This window comes from Amphiprion ocellaris, chromosome 19, assembly GCF_022539595.1.
Source record: "Amphiprion ocellaris isolate individual 3 ecotype Okinawa chromosome 19, ASM2253959v1, whole genome shotgun sequence".
Lineage (NCBI taxonomy): Eukaryota > Metazoa > Chordata > Actinopteri > Pomacentridae > Amphiprion > Amphiprion ocellaris.
The window spans coordinates 26840380-26855450 of record NC_072784.1 but is presented as its reverse complement, the minus strand read 5'-3'; the positions used below and the strand labels follow the sequence as shown (position 1 = coordinate 26855450).

At 39.3% G+C, this 15071-nt stretch overlaps 1 protein-coding gene across 1 annotated transcript in view; it reads left to right on the top strand.

The window, feature by feature from the left end:
• The first annotated feature begins 6206 nt into the window (after positions 1 to 6206).
• The window catches only part of grapa (GRB2 related adaptor protein a), a 45041-nt gene continuing 36176 nt past the window's right edge, over positions 6207 to 15071 (top strand). The window contains exons 1-2 of the mRNA XM_023265387.3: positions 6207 to 6583; positions 14506 to 14603. Of these exons, the coding sequence (XP_023121155.1) occupies positions 6506 to 6583; positions 14506 to 14603 (176 nt within the window). The 5' untranslated portion in view covers positions 6207 to 6505. The remainder of the gene's footprint in view (positions 6584 to 14505; positions 14604 to 15071) is intronic.

Here is a 15071-nt window from a genome sequence, read left to right as displayed (position 1 = left end):
TTTACTTATTTAATGCGCCACCATTTTTTTTTTTTTACATTCTGGATAATATACTGTCTATAAGTAATTTACTTTTAAAAGTATTGATTCCTGACTCAGAAACAAAAAGCATTACAATACAATGTAAGGAGAATGAGATGGAAGAAGAGCAGGTGAGAGAGTCCACAAATATGTTTTTGAGGTGGAAGTAGTCGCAAAAAAGAGAAGACAGGGTGGGAACAAACTGATGAGAAACTAGGCCTCATATGAAACAGATGGTAAGAGGTACTGTTTAGGTATTTGAAGGGAAGTTGAAAGACTTTGTGCCCACTTGCTTTTTCCGCCATTGCCCCCTTGCTTCCGCTCTCTCTCTCTCTCTCACACACACACACACACACACACACACACACACACACACACACACACACACACACACACACACACACACACACACACACACACACACACACACACACACACACACACACCTGTCTATTTCATGCCCTCTGCATCAGTGCCCGTGACAGGATGAAATGTTACTGTCGCTCAAGCAGAAAGCTCTAGCTTGCATACTAGATGTGCCTGTGTGTTGTTGGTAACACACATACACCATAACTGTATAGGAGTTCACCACATGTGATTTCACATGAAGACTCTGAGGTAACTATATCGTCACTTTTATCAGAAAATACATCACTGACAGCTGATGTAATGCAAAACTTCATAAAAGTTTCATCCTGCTGTTAAAAAAAAATATCCGGTCCTGTCTCTACTGGAAAAGGAGTCAGGAAATGATGTAACTGCATCAGCTGAGTGGCTCGAACAAAAGAAAGGGTAAAAGCGGAGAGCAGCGCTGTGGCTGAGACAAAGAAGAGAACCACCTACAGCAACTCAAACTTGAGAAACAGAAAATCCAAAGAAAACACAAAAGTATCACCCACGCTCTTTATTTGACAAGTGAGGCTATGAGGCGCTGTAGCAGGAACACCACAGCAAATTGCCATTTTGCACACATTTAAATATAAAAATGCAGAAAAAAGCGTCGTAAGTTTACAGGTGGATGTGAATGTGTAGATCTTGTACTGATCTCTAAATTATTTGATGCTTTTCAATTACATATAACAATCAAATCACACATTGGAAGTCTGTTCAAGAGAAAAACAGTCAAGGATAAGACTGCTTTTAGCCTTGAGCTGAAACTCAGTTCCACTTCCTCTCCTTCTCTTCCTCTTCTATTCTTCACATCACCACACATCTTGTTGTCCTCTCTTCCTCCTGCAATCCTTCTTCTCGTGGCTGAGTCAAGCAGCCAGCTGACCGGGTATTTCCTGGACAGGTCATGGAAAAGAAACCACAGTCACAGTGTTCCTGCTCTTCTGCTTTGTCTTATTCTTTATATTGTAGCTGTGTTCATTCTCTCTTCGTGCAGACCACCCAGATGATATGTGCTTAGGTGTGGCAGCTATTTTGGCAGTTAATTTGATGTGCTGCTTGTTGTATTTGGCAAAGAATAGTTTCCAGACTCCTCCATGCAGTCACACACCTAGCACACACATGCATACTGTATCTGATGCCCTGATCTCTGACTTGAACCTTACCATGCTGCATGCTGGAATCTACATGCAAACTTAACTTTAACCTTAACCATAGCCTGTAATAGAAGATAAACCTAATTCCATATCACAGCCTTGAATAAGCAGAGAATAACTGAATGCTTCTATTGAAATCAAAATAACATCTGTTCACTTTTGCCTCCAATTCTTCCTGATGGGAAATGAGGCTAGTAAAAACAGTTTCCTTTGTTATTCATTAACTGTGATACTTTAGTGAACTGTTCTTTTGAGCCTTTTCTCCGCAGCGTAGTGACGTGATTTAGTTTGAGTAAAGTCTAAGTAAACTTTTTTTGTTTTGGATTTGCAGGTCATACATTTCCCTTCGTATTTGAAGTTAATAAGAGACGTTGAAAGGCACATAAGTTATTTCTAGTGTTTGGAGTCTGAAAGGGTAAAATCTATTAAAATTAAACATTACTAGTTCTTCTACAGATGTAATCTTTTTATTGTCATTTTCTTAGGAAGCATAAATTTATTTTGGCCTCACTGGAAGTGACAGCAAATGCTAATTTGTGGTCAGGCTGGGGATTAACAGGAGTCCAACTGTGTGGCGTCGATTTTCATTTCTAGTCTTGAGTCAGAGTTTTCTCGTCAATAAGAAAACTTGCAAAACTTAACTTTAGCCTTAACCACAGCCTATAATAGAAGATAAACCTAATGCCATATCACAGTCCTGAATAAGCAGAGAATTACTGTATGTTTCTATTGAAATCAAAATAACATCTGTGTACTTTTGTCTCTTACCAATTCTTCCTGATGGGAAATAAGTCTAGTAATAACAGTTTCCTTTGTTATTCATTAACTGTGATAATTTAGTGAACTATTGAGCCTTTTCTCCACAGCGTAGTGACGTGATTTAATGTGAGTAAAGCCTGAGTAAACTTTTGTTATTTGGATGTGCAGGTCATACATTTCCCTCCATATTTTAAATTAATAAGAGACTTTGAAAGTCACATAAATTATTTCTAAAGTTTGGCTGGACTCCGAAAAGGTAAAATCTATTAAAATTAAAGGTTACTAGTTCTTCTAGAGACGCATCCTTTTTTTCATCATTTTGTGAGGAAGCATTAATGTCTTTTTGGCCTCACAGGAAGTGACAGCGAATGCTAATTTGTGGTCAGACCTGGGGATTAACAGGAGTCCAACTGCATTGCGTCAATTTTCATTTCTAGTCCTGAGTCAGAGTTTTCTCGTCAACACGAGACAGATGTACAGCACACGATGAGGCCTCATGTTCTTTAATGACATATAATGTCCTCTCTAACTGTGTTTGCTTTTACTTCATGACCTGCTGATTGCAGTTGGAATATTCGTTTTGTTTCATTATTCAATATGGATTGGAATATGTGTACTATTGTTGTGCACTATGGCCATAATTGTGTACTTTTATCCACTGTGATAGAGAGATGAGCAGAAAACTGCAGTGAAAATATATATATTTTTAGAGATGTTAGTGAATAGAAAATAACTCAACCCTTTTTCAACTTGCTGCATGTTGTTTTCACTCTTGACAATCTTTCCTGGCATCAGAGACCGGTAGGAGAAAACAGCAGCGTGTGCAGCCTCCATGGTAGCTCTGAAGCTGCTATATCCCGATGTTAGTTATGTATTTCACACAGTGCAGCCTACAGCATCCAGAGCCTATTTATATAGCCACAGTAGGCATGTTGCACCTTAAATATGAAAGAAGCTTGATCATGACACCCTATCAGATAGATTGTATACATTTTTTATCTCTATTTGGCTCTTTTGAAGTTTCTCTCACTAGGTACAAGGAAATACAAAATGAAAAAACACCTCCAAAGATAGCAGCCACAAGCCAGAAAAAATATTCCACCATCTAGAGAGACCCACTGAAGGCTTCACACAGTTGATTAGTGGTAAAATTATCTGTCATTTTTCCTACACAAAGCAAGATGATTTGCAGTTTGAGCCGCATTTACCAGAAGTTTAGTCAAGCAGCACTTCATTTATCTTGCCTATTCCAGCTGACTTTCATTTACTCGTCCATTAAAGGTTTTTTAAACTGAGAGGTATGGAGGTCTAATTTATAATGCAGCTGAAAATTAAAAATGTAGGTGCATGAATATGAAACCAATACCAATAAAATATTAAAAGGAAAAGTTAGTATAACAATAGAAAGATTAATTAGTTTTAGAAACAAGTGAATCGACTAAAACAAGAGCAGCTGGAAGTAGAAAAAGAATACTTTTAAAAACTGAATTTCTCATCAATGTGGACTCTACCATGCAGGAACAAATAACTGGATTAGGCTGCAGATACCGTCTGTTTTTACTTTATCTTTAGAGGTAATGTAAGTGGGTAAAAAGAACAGTGAGGGTCTTCTAAATAAATAAAAACCCTTCCAGTTCAAATGCAGGATTACCACAGAGGCAAGCAACCATGCATGCTGACACTCACACCAACAGTTTATCATGTATCACCTGTGGGAGGAAGCTGCAGCACCCACAGAAAACCCACACAGGCACAGTAAAAACATGCAAGCTTCACACGGAAAGGCTGACCGGCAGCTTCAAACCTTCCTGCGTTGAGGTGACAGTGCTAACTGCTGCACCAGCATGACTGAAACTATATTTTCCAATTCCACACCTCACGCCTGCAAACTTTTCAATACAATTTTCAGTTTTAGTTTAAAGTTGCAGGTGCATTTACTCTTCTGTTACACCCACAGCACGTCAGGGTGATTGGCTCCACAGAGTGTGAGTGAATCCTGAGCATATCCCTCTAGAAATGAAATCAAAAGCTCTTCCCTCACAAAGCCTTTATATACTGTCCAGTATTTCCAACTTTACTCCAGGGCACTTTCTTGCAACTCTGGATTTTACTCAGCGGGTGATGTAAGTTGGGACAGGTGATGTTGGTTCCCAGTGACACTATGATGTCTAGTATCATAGCTGTTTTTATCATCCATTTTAGACTATTTATTTTTCAAAGAACAAACTTTAAAAGATTTATTCAGTTTTTACTGCCTCGGCAGAGTTATGTGAAGATTGGCGTTGGTTTGTCTGTCTGTCTAATGTTAATAAAAGTGAATAAAAGATCCTTGATTATCTGCTTTTATTCAAAGTGCAACATTAGTGGTTCTTTGTGACCATTTTCACTCCGTCAAGGAACACGGTGGAGTTATGTGACGATCGGCGTACGTTTGTCCATCTGTTTGTCTGTTCGCAACATTACTCAAAAACAGACTAACAAATTTGGATGAAATTTTCAGGGAAGGTCAGAAATGACACAAGGACCAATTGATTCGATTTTGACAGTGATGCAACTTACAGTCTGGATCCACGGATTTGTTAAAGATTTCTGTATCATTGCGAGATAGCGGCATGCCGTCACTGTAACTATGACTACAAGTGAACACTACATCAGCTGCCTGCTGATGATCACATGATTGCAACCCTAATAAAAATCGACCATTGTGGACTTACCAGGACTTATCCATCGGAAAAGGTACAAGAAACAACTGATTAAATTGTGGGGCTGTTTCCGAGTCGCATCAGTTATCGCCGCCCTCTACACATTTAGGTCACGCGATTCAATATCCTTTCATCACGTACACATGCATAACACATGCCTGTACTCAGCGCAGGGTCATTTTTTTGTGGGTACATCTATATTAAATGGCCACATTCTATGGTGCTGTGATTTCTGCCACAAGTTTTTTTCCAAGATTTCAGCCATCAGAAATACAACTGAGCAGCCTTGGCAGAGTACTGCGCTCTCTGAGTGCTTTTCTTGTTTTGGAAAATGCATTGTGCAACCTCAGATGCCTTCCATCCATCCATTAGATATACACCGCTTAATCACAGGGAGGGCTGGCGTCTATCCCAGCTGACTTAGGACGAAGGCCGGGGACTTCCTGGACAGGTCTCCAGTCTATTGCAAGGCTACATATAGAGACAATCTCACTCGCATTCACGCCTACCGACAATTTAGAGTCACCACTTAACCTGCATGTTTTTGGACTGTGGGAGGAAGCCGGAGTACCTGGAGAAAACCCACACATGCACAGGGACAACATCCCGGGAAGGCTGGCACGTAAACTGGGGATCTTCTAGCTGCAAGGCCAAAGTGCTACCCACCAAACCACTGTGCAGCCCCCTAGATGCCTTGCAAATCTCAAATATGACGAAACTAGTTAAAGATTGTAACATAAATAGAAGGTACAAGCAGGATAGAGGAAAGAGAGGATGGCAGTTGTGCAAGTTAATACTGCACCTGAAATCTAACAACTTTCTGTGCGGTATTTAAATTATGTTTAACAAATGCTAATGAATAATATCTAAGATTACAATCTTTACAGGTGATAAGTGAGAAACATGAGATCACTTTTCACTTTGAAGGTGTCAAACTAAAGCAGGATGGCAGGCGACAAACCACACAGACACACAGAAACGCCGAGTGAGGACAGCACATACACAGAAGCCACACCGAGAGTGTAAAGACAAATATATACTCAGGAAGTGCCTCCCACTCTCTTGCCCCTACTTGCTCTCCCTCCCCTCTCTCTCTCTCTCTCTCTCTCTCTCTCTCTCTCTCTCTCTCTCTCTCTCTCTGAATGTTAGTCATGGCAGTGTGTTGCTGAGCAGCAGCCAGTCGTGTTTTTCCCCTCGCCGAGCTCACTCTCTCTCATCCTCTGCTCCGACTCTCTCATACGCTCTGTTGCTCAGCGGACAGACCAGACCTCTCCTTTTCCTCTTCTTCTCTCCCTCTTTGTTTTCCCACCATATCGTCTTATTTCATCTGTTTTCTTTGCCACATTTCTCCCTCTTTTGCCGCCCCCCCACCCCTGCCACCTGTGCCAGGGGCATCAGTGGGGGTCCTGGCGTGTGTGTTTGTGTGAGTGTGTGTGTGTGTGTGTGAGTGAGTGTGTGTGGGGGGGCTTCAGCAGCATGGAAGCAGTGGCATTGTATACATTTCGTGCCACAGAGGGCGATGAACTCAGTTTCAACAAGGGAGACTTGCTCAAGGTAAGATAAAGAATTTTTTGCTTTTTTCTTAGACTGTTTATCTATCTATCTATCTATCTATCTATCTATCTATCTATCTATCTATCTATCTATCTATCTATCTATCTATCTATCTATCTATCTATCTATCTATCTATCTATCTATCTATCTATCTATCTATCTATCTATCTATCTATCTGATCATCCACCTCTCTCTTCTCTCTCTCTCTGCCTCCGCTGACTGTGATAATTACAACAATTATAACTTTAGCGCCTACAGCTCTTGACATTCTGTATCCAGGTGCTGCTGCTGCTGCTGCTGCTGCGTACTAAAGAAAGATCAGTATGAAAAATCAGCATGTAGAAGAAGGCTTGAACTTGTTTTGAATGTTATAAACTGGGATTTGTTGTATTTGATGTGGCTGGGAGCGAAGAATATACAGTAATAAGAATGTATTTCATTTACACAGCTCTGTTATGGATGCTACCGCAAACCATGTGAAAGAAATAGTTTGAAATTTTGGGAAATATGTTTATTTTCTTCAGTCAGTTAGTTTAGCTTAGCATACAGACTTAAAACAGTGAGATTGACAGTTATCCCTGTTCCTAAAATCTGCCCCCAAACACCTCTAAAAGTCACGAACACATCACATTTTATTTGGTTAATTTGTGCAAAAGCTAAAAACAAGAAGTTGTGGTTTGTTGTGTGTCAAACTATTTCTTGGCTGAACTGAAAAATGCTGAACTGTCTGCTGGGTTTTTGGGCAATGGAAGAAATGGAATAAGCATGTTTCTTGAAATGACAGGCTTATCTAATTTTGAGGATGCATAATAGTCTTTTTTTTCTGTTGGATGATAAGAGACAGCAAGAAATTACTGTAGTAGAAAACTATCTAAGACATCAAACATAAACCTCAGAATTAAAGATAAAAAGCTTTTTTTCTAGGCTTGCACAGTCATACACTGAGAAATCCGTGATAAAAGACACAGTAAGATGAATTTCTCCACTGAATTTTGCCTCAGTAGACCAGCTGCATTTCAAGCTTTGCTTTTATTGGGATATTGCTATATCCACTTATATTTCCAAAGTTATTTTTGGGGAATTTTGAGTCATGTGGAAGGACGGACTTCATCACAAAATAACCCCATGACATGTCTTTGATAACGTCTTACAAGATAATAATGCCCGAGGATGGAATTTACCTTTTACTGTATGGAGCAAGCTCATTTATTATTCATCCCGTCACTACACATGAATAAAAATGCTTCTCACTTCTGCTGTCTGAGAAGTCATTTGCTCGGAGCTGAGTGTCAGTGAATGATGCAGCCAGTATGAGGTGGCATTTCAATTTGCTGTCAGTGGATATCATTACAATAGTCTTTTATTTGAACTTATGCTTTCTGGCCACAGCAAGGCATTTACTGTAACTAAAAATGGGACCAGCACTTAAAATGCTGCTGAGCTTTATGTGACATGCTTTCAGTCCACCTGCTGGGATAAACGGCTTTCTTGTCTCCGCAAACATGCCAACAGCTCTAGTTCAGGCTTGGGTCAAACAGTGCTTTTAAATAATTCTTCAACATTTGTTCGTTTCTGCTTCAAGCACCAGATGGCCTAAGCTTTAAAACATCATAACAACTCACACAGCATCATGTTAAATGTCCATCATGTACAAAAAGGCTACATGGACAGTCAGACACTTTCCTGCTGCTGCTTACTGGTGTCCTTCTACTGAGTCAGACCCCACCTTTCCAGCAAAAAAAGGCTTCATTTAGTCCCCAGAGATGCTCCTTTTTTTTACACCTTGCTGGCAACACGGAGGAGAGCAGATGGGTTTTTATATACTGTTCTATTGGGGTGCATCAGTTCCTTCATGTTTTATTGTGCAGTAGCCATGTGGAACTGAGTTGACTCATAAAGAAAGGCTAAAAATAGCTTCACGGATAAACAAAAAGTCGCAGCTCTGACATTCTGTTAAAAGCTGGAAGACAGTGTGGCCAAGTTTGACACGGGGGAAACAAAAGTGGAGCACAAAAACACACGTTTCGTTTGTTCGACAAACGCCAACACATGAATGCGATAATTTGTCTCTCTCTGGCTACCAATAAAATCACAGGTAGTATCGAGCTACTGCAATGATATTCCTCTTAATGACTTTTCCTAATTTAATGGGGACAATTGGGTAAACATAAAATTAACGTGACGATATGTTTTCAATGTCCTGTACACATGTTGTACGCATCAGTGTTCTTTGGGGTCAATTTGAACCCAGGCTTTTAGCTGTAGAAAACATATAAGTAATAACAATATTTCACATAATTTAGTTTTGGTTGTTTTGGATGATATTAAGGTCACTGTAACATGCAGTTTTATAATCTTCAGAAAACTTTCAGACCCTAAACTTTGTGAAATTGCGTTTTTCCTGGGATCAAATTGACCCCGAACATAATACATGTTACTATTCTTGATAACAGAAGTTGTTTTTTATTTTCAATGTTATAAATAACAAAAGCATGTATACTATAAAGCCATTAAAACACCAAAAAGATCCACAATTATGGTGCTCAGTACTGTTTATTTATTTATTGAATCTCTTTTTCTTTTGTGTTGGTTTTCTTTTTTTAATTTTTTTTTCTTTCTGTTTTATTGATGGGCAGTTAGTAGTTGGGAATAACACACCACCTTACTATCTTTAATTGCAATAGCACCGCCTGTTAATTTCTATCCCTGTTCGTCCTGTTCATCCTGTTCGTCCTGTCTAGTCTTTGTTTCCCCCACACATCACTGAGGTGTAGCACTGCCCTCCCTGGCTCATAATAGGGAATTCTAATAAAGAATATCTGCTTAGCTTTCAGGGAGGGCCGGTGATGGTCACACACATGCACTAAATATTAAAATATTTGGCTGCAAGACTAAAATATGCATCAATCTCATACAATGTTGACACCTCTTTTGTGGAGTTAAACAATGAGAATAAATGCAGACAAAAAACAAAAAACAAACAAAAAAAAAACAAACAAACAAAAAAACCACCGAAAAGATATCTCTCTCTAATTTTAGGTCAGTCAGTAAGATTTTATTGTGATCGGCACATTTCTGGTATTCTGGATGTATGAGAGGAGTGAGTTTGGGGTTGTTTTATTGAAAGTGCTACTTAGGTAGTCAACAAACCAACATAAAGTACCTGACACATAAACTTCAGGAGCAATTTTAATTAGAATAATTTTTCGGAGGTTTAAATTGCTGCAGTCAAATTGACCCCAAGGATGAAAGATGTTGGTAAATTTGAAGGTAATAAGAGGGTTGAATATGAACAAAAAGAAAAGATTCATTTCATCATAGATCATTTATTTACAGACATTAAACACTGAATGTGTTCAAATTGACCCCAAACACAGCAGATTTATTTCACTAAACTGAATTTGTGCATGGTTTCTGAAAAGTTTACTATCCTTGAGGCGAAAATGCTGCTTTTACTTGTTTGCTTCCTCTGACGTTGTGCTTGAGCGTGGTAACCAGGTGCAGACAATCGTACCTGACCTGTTTTTCAGCCTCATTAAGAGTTCAGGGTACAATCTTTACAGTCTACTGCCATGGTCAAATTTTGCATGCATTTTCAGGCTCGTAGTATGATTGATACTTTAAGGGTTAATTGTGTAATTGTTGAACTCACTGGAATGAGTTAGTCACAGCTAAATCAGCGGGGGTGGTTGGGGACAAACATCTACAATGTACCACTTCTGTGCAGATTTACAGGAAATGGGTCTAACATAAGAGTTAAGCCCTACCATCTCAGTGAGATGGTAGGGCATAGCAAAGTAACACACATTACTTGTTTTTAACACATTAATGCACCTAGATTCTCTTACACATACAATTACATTTTGTTCTCTCGAACATTTTTCTTTGAAGCGCACTTTGGGCTGTTTTTTTTGTTAGCAATTTTGCTTTTGGCTTTATGACAATACTTTATGAAAAAACATAAAAGAAGCATCTTGTGTATGTGTAGCAGAGGGATTGTGCTGATATGTAGGCACATGCTAGGTTTTAAAGTTATATTGCCGACTGGAAATTACGTGATGATGCATTTCAGGCAATGTTCAACAGTAAGACAAAAGTAATGTAACAGTCAGTGTACTAAATTACTGCCTAAAGGGAGTTAATAGGACAAGCCCAACACTGTCTATATCTAAATAAATAAATCATATATTGGATGTGTTTAACATTTAACACAACAGTTTAAACAGTGTTGCTAGTTGTTCAGTTCAGTTTTCCCAGCAGCTGTACACAGCTCTACAGTTAAATTATTACTTAATTCAGGTGATATTCTGCAAAATTTAAAACATGGAGCAAACTGTGGACCTTTTCCCCCCAAGCAGACTGTAGCAGAGTCTAAACTAACAGTGTTCTCTCTCTCAAGAGACTATAAGCAATAAAAACACAACAAACAAGGATCTGAATCTTATTTTTCACAATACAGTACTGTAATGAACGATTTACAGTTCATTTAGTGGCTATTTAACTTAATGCACACAATGGAACAATGAAATTAAGAAACCAAACTGTGTCACTAGATGCGAGAAAAGGAGATGCTCAGATCTAACATGTCAGATGTGCTTTTTCCACAAAATTGTGGTTAGAAAAGTTAATGTTTGATAGTCACAGTATGAGTTAAAGGGGTAAACTCATTGAGGCGATGGCAAAGAAAAACACCCAACTGTGCTGTTTATGTGAGTATGGTAGTCCACAGAAATGTTTTAGTGTAAAATAAAGTATTAAACTGTCGAAAACATTGCAAGGAGTTGTTCAACAGAGATTTCCACTCAGTCAAATACACTTGTTTGGCTGAGACTGAAACCAGCAACTTACTGAAAAGGCAATCATTCAGGTTTGTGAGTGAACAATGATTGTGAACAATGATTGATGCTATGGAGAGTAAATCATTCCATAGCCTGCAACACATTTTAAAACGATTGTACAAATGTGCAGTGTAGCCATTACAAATAGCTGGTGCATGAAATGAAGTTTCTGAGGGCAGAGAGGGAACATGGCAACTTTATGGCAGATGAGCAACATTGCCCAAGGAGTTCTCCATCATAGCTGCACTGACGTTCTCACTGGCAGGACGGAATGTGAAACTTTAGGTGAGGCGGGATGTTTTAACTTTATGCCACATGCTAATTTAAAGTCTTTAGTTTCCCCAATAAAGCACAGAGGCAATGCAATGAGAGCTCAAAAAGGGAATGAACTGCAGCTCTGTAGGAAAGATAAGCAAAACAGAAGGTTTCTAAAATGTGTCACAGCAAGGCAGGCAGAGTAAACAAAACAGCATCTTAAAATATCAAAATGATGTGCCGTGTCACAGCTGGATTAGCATACTGAATAAAAAATGACAAAAGAACCCGAACAGAGCATCAAGCACTGAAATGGGAGAGGATAAAACAGGTAAACATTAAAGGAGGAACATATCAGGAGACAGTGTGTCTCTCACAATTACAGACTGTCTTCTACACACTAAGCTTGTCTGAAAACTGTCAAAATATTAATAGTTTTCGATTACCAGTCCCAGTTTTATTCAAAGTGAAGCTGAGGGCTGCATCACAACAGTCAATGCAAGAACAAACAGCTGTCACTTTTTTCAATTACCGCATGTGTTATATATGCACTGAAAAATACTGTTTTCAGGTATTTGTTGTTTTTTTGGTTTTTTTGATGATTTGTGACCACAATGTGTCCCAACTTTTTTTTGTTATTTTACACTTTCTGTTATAAGCTTGCACATCCTGCTGTTAGTTACCATAAATGATTGGTCAACTGTCCACATAGTTATCATCTGTGATTAACGAGACCTGAGCCTCATTTCAGATGTTGAGGGGTTAAGTGTTGGTAAAACTGCAGAAATTAAATTTCTTAACGGTCCCATACACCCGTCAAATCAGAGTACGTTTCACATTGTCCGAGAAAGTGCATTTCAGGTTTCAGCTCAAAATACTGCTCAGATCTAACATGTCAGATGTCTGGAGCTTTAAATCCAACTGAGCTGTTGCTGTCCAAGCCCCGTTTGGAAGAGGACCCTAGACGATGGGCGGAGCTCATCCTGTTGTGTCATCAAACAGGCAGCAGACCTCAACGACCAATTAAAGGCTTCGTAATTAATCAATCACGATTAATTGCATTTTTGTCAAATAGCAATATTTGACACAATAAAGAAATTCTGGTTGACGACTGAATCGATAAATAGACATATATGGGAACTTAAACCACAGAAGTGTTTATGTTTCATTCATATCTATCTGTGCATTTTTCATCTGTCCACTACATTCACAGATTACTGCAAACTCCAACACGTAATCATAGCTATTACATCCAACATTCTAAGACTTTTGTAAATTCAAGCACTTTCAATGTCTTGAAAAATGGTCTATTTTGGGATGGCTACACCGTTGCCTGTACCAGAACTGTCGTAGCTAACGTTAGTTCTGACGCTCGCAACAACATGTTTTGCATGGAGGTGATACCGTTGGCTTGAAGTGCTGCAGTGATAAGAAAGCTCTTTGTTGCACAACTTAAACACAACCACGCTTTTATCCAATTGTGCATCGGTGTTACCAGTGTGCCAGAAATTGGGGAACTGAGAAAGGTGCGATTACGTGCGTTAGTTTTTTGACGTTATTTTTTCTGTAATTAATTAATGGAAATTAACGTGTTAAAATCCCAGCCCAACTCTAACACATCGATTTCATTATGTTCAAAAACAATGAAAAAGTGAATTTTGCATAATATGGTACACACATTGCTAAGTTAGGTTTTTAACTTTTGTGATCAAATGTCTAAAAAACAAAAAATTCAAACATATGAAACTGTAATCTAAATATGGCACAAATAAAGCAGAGAAGGGATGCCCCATTAATTTTTGCATTTTTTTTTGCTGCCATTCCCATCCAAGTAGTTTGAACAATTGAAAAATTGCATCTCTGCATCAAAGCTGTCCCATTATTTTACATACGTGGTCATGAACCTTGTAAAGTTCAGTGAAATGCAGTGTCGAGAACATGTGTATATATTGTGGCTCCACAAGCTTCAAAAGATGGAAAAAAAACTATTTTTTTACTAGTATGTCTGAAGATGGATTGTAGATTAGCTGTAGGACCTGACTGCTCTCTTACTGTTTAACTTGCCAACAGGTGTTGGTAAGCTGAGAACACTGTGGGAGTTTAGCTAGCAATGGTCACTATGACAAAGACTTCTGTGATGCTTAATGACCTCCGGAACTCATGTGGTTCAGTCCAACTGGGAGCAACTAGGGCAGTATTTGTATTCCCTAGTGACAATTGTAATAGAGCTTTCTTTTTTATTTTTAGTCCAAATGACTAAAGCAGCAACGAGACAAAACTGTACTGTACCTCATTTGTGTTATCAATTAAGCATTGATTGATCAAAAATTACACTGAGAAATTTTATCCCTGAAGTCGTGCTATAAACTGTGACGCCTGTGTAACAGTAGGTGTAAACAAAACATCAGGCTTAGGTTCGTACCGATACAAAGAAATACTTAACAAACTCTGCATCCCTAAAGCAGAATCCTAAAGTCAACATTAGCTAACATCAACCACCAAGAGCTAGTGGTCTTAGTGAGACTAAATGAGGTTGTGAGTCAACTGGATCAAAAGTGTTGGTTAATTTAACTCACGTCTGCTGGCTGTCATGTGTGTAATCATGAAAAACCGACAATTCTTTCAAATTTGATTGAGTTGAGGGCCTCAGGTCACAAAAAAAGATGGATGAAAGCGGCAGCTCTGGCTCAGCAGAGAGGCCTGGGGCGAGTAGTGATATATAGAGAGAGGGTGAGGAATGATAGTGGCCTTTCACCTTACAATAATAGGCTGCACCAACATCAATGTGGGCAACAATTCATCTGTATGTGTGTGTGTTTGCCCTTAGATCACGAACATGGAGGATGATCCAAACTGGTACACAGCTGAGCTCCACAACAGGAAAGGCTTTGTGCCGAAAAACTACATTAACCTGCGGCCACACGCGTAAGTACACGCACACACGCGCACACACATCTTCAGCTGATCTGTAAAGCAGATGAAAACATTTCACACATGCAGCGCTGGTCTATCTAAACAGCTCATCAGTGAGGATGTGTACAGCTCCGGGCGTTTTCTGCTCTGCTTTGGACATCTGTACTTCGACATAAGGCAGTGCACCCAAAGGGATACACTCACTGGCTGCCTTACGTAATCACACATGATATAGCCGTGTGTCTTTACAGTGAAGCTCCTGGTACACCCTGGATCTCCATCAGATGCTCCAGCACCAGCTGGGTTCTACATTTGCTGTGACAAACAGCCATTTCAGCGGCCTGGGCTCGTTAATGAACACTGATGTACGGCCCGCTGCGAGTTGCCTGGTTAAGTTTGTGCTCAACCCCCTGGGAGACGTCTGTTAGGATGTGTGTCTCTGAGTGTTTTCCTTCTTCATCCTCCTCCATGTTTCTTCAC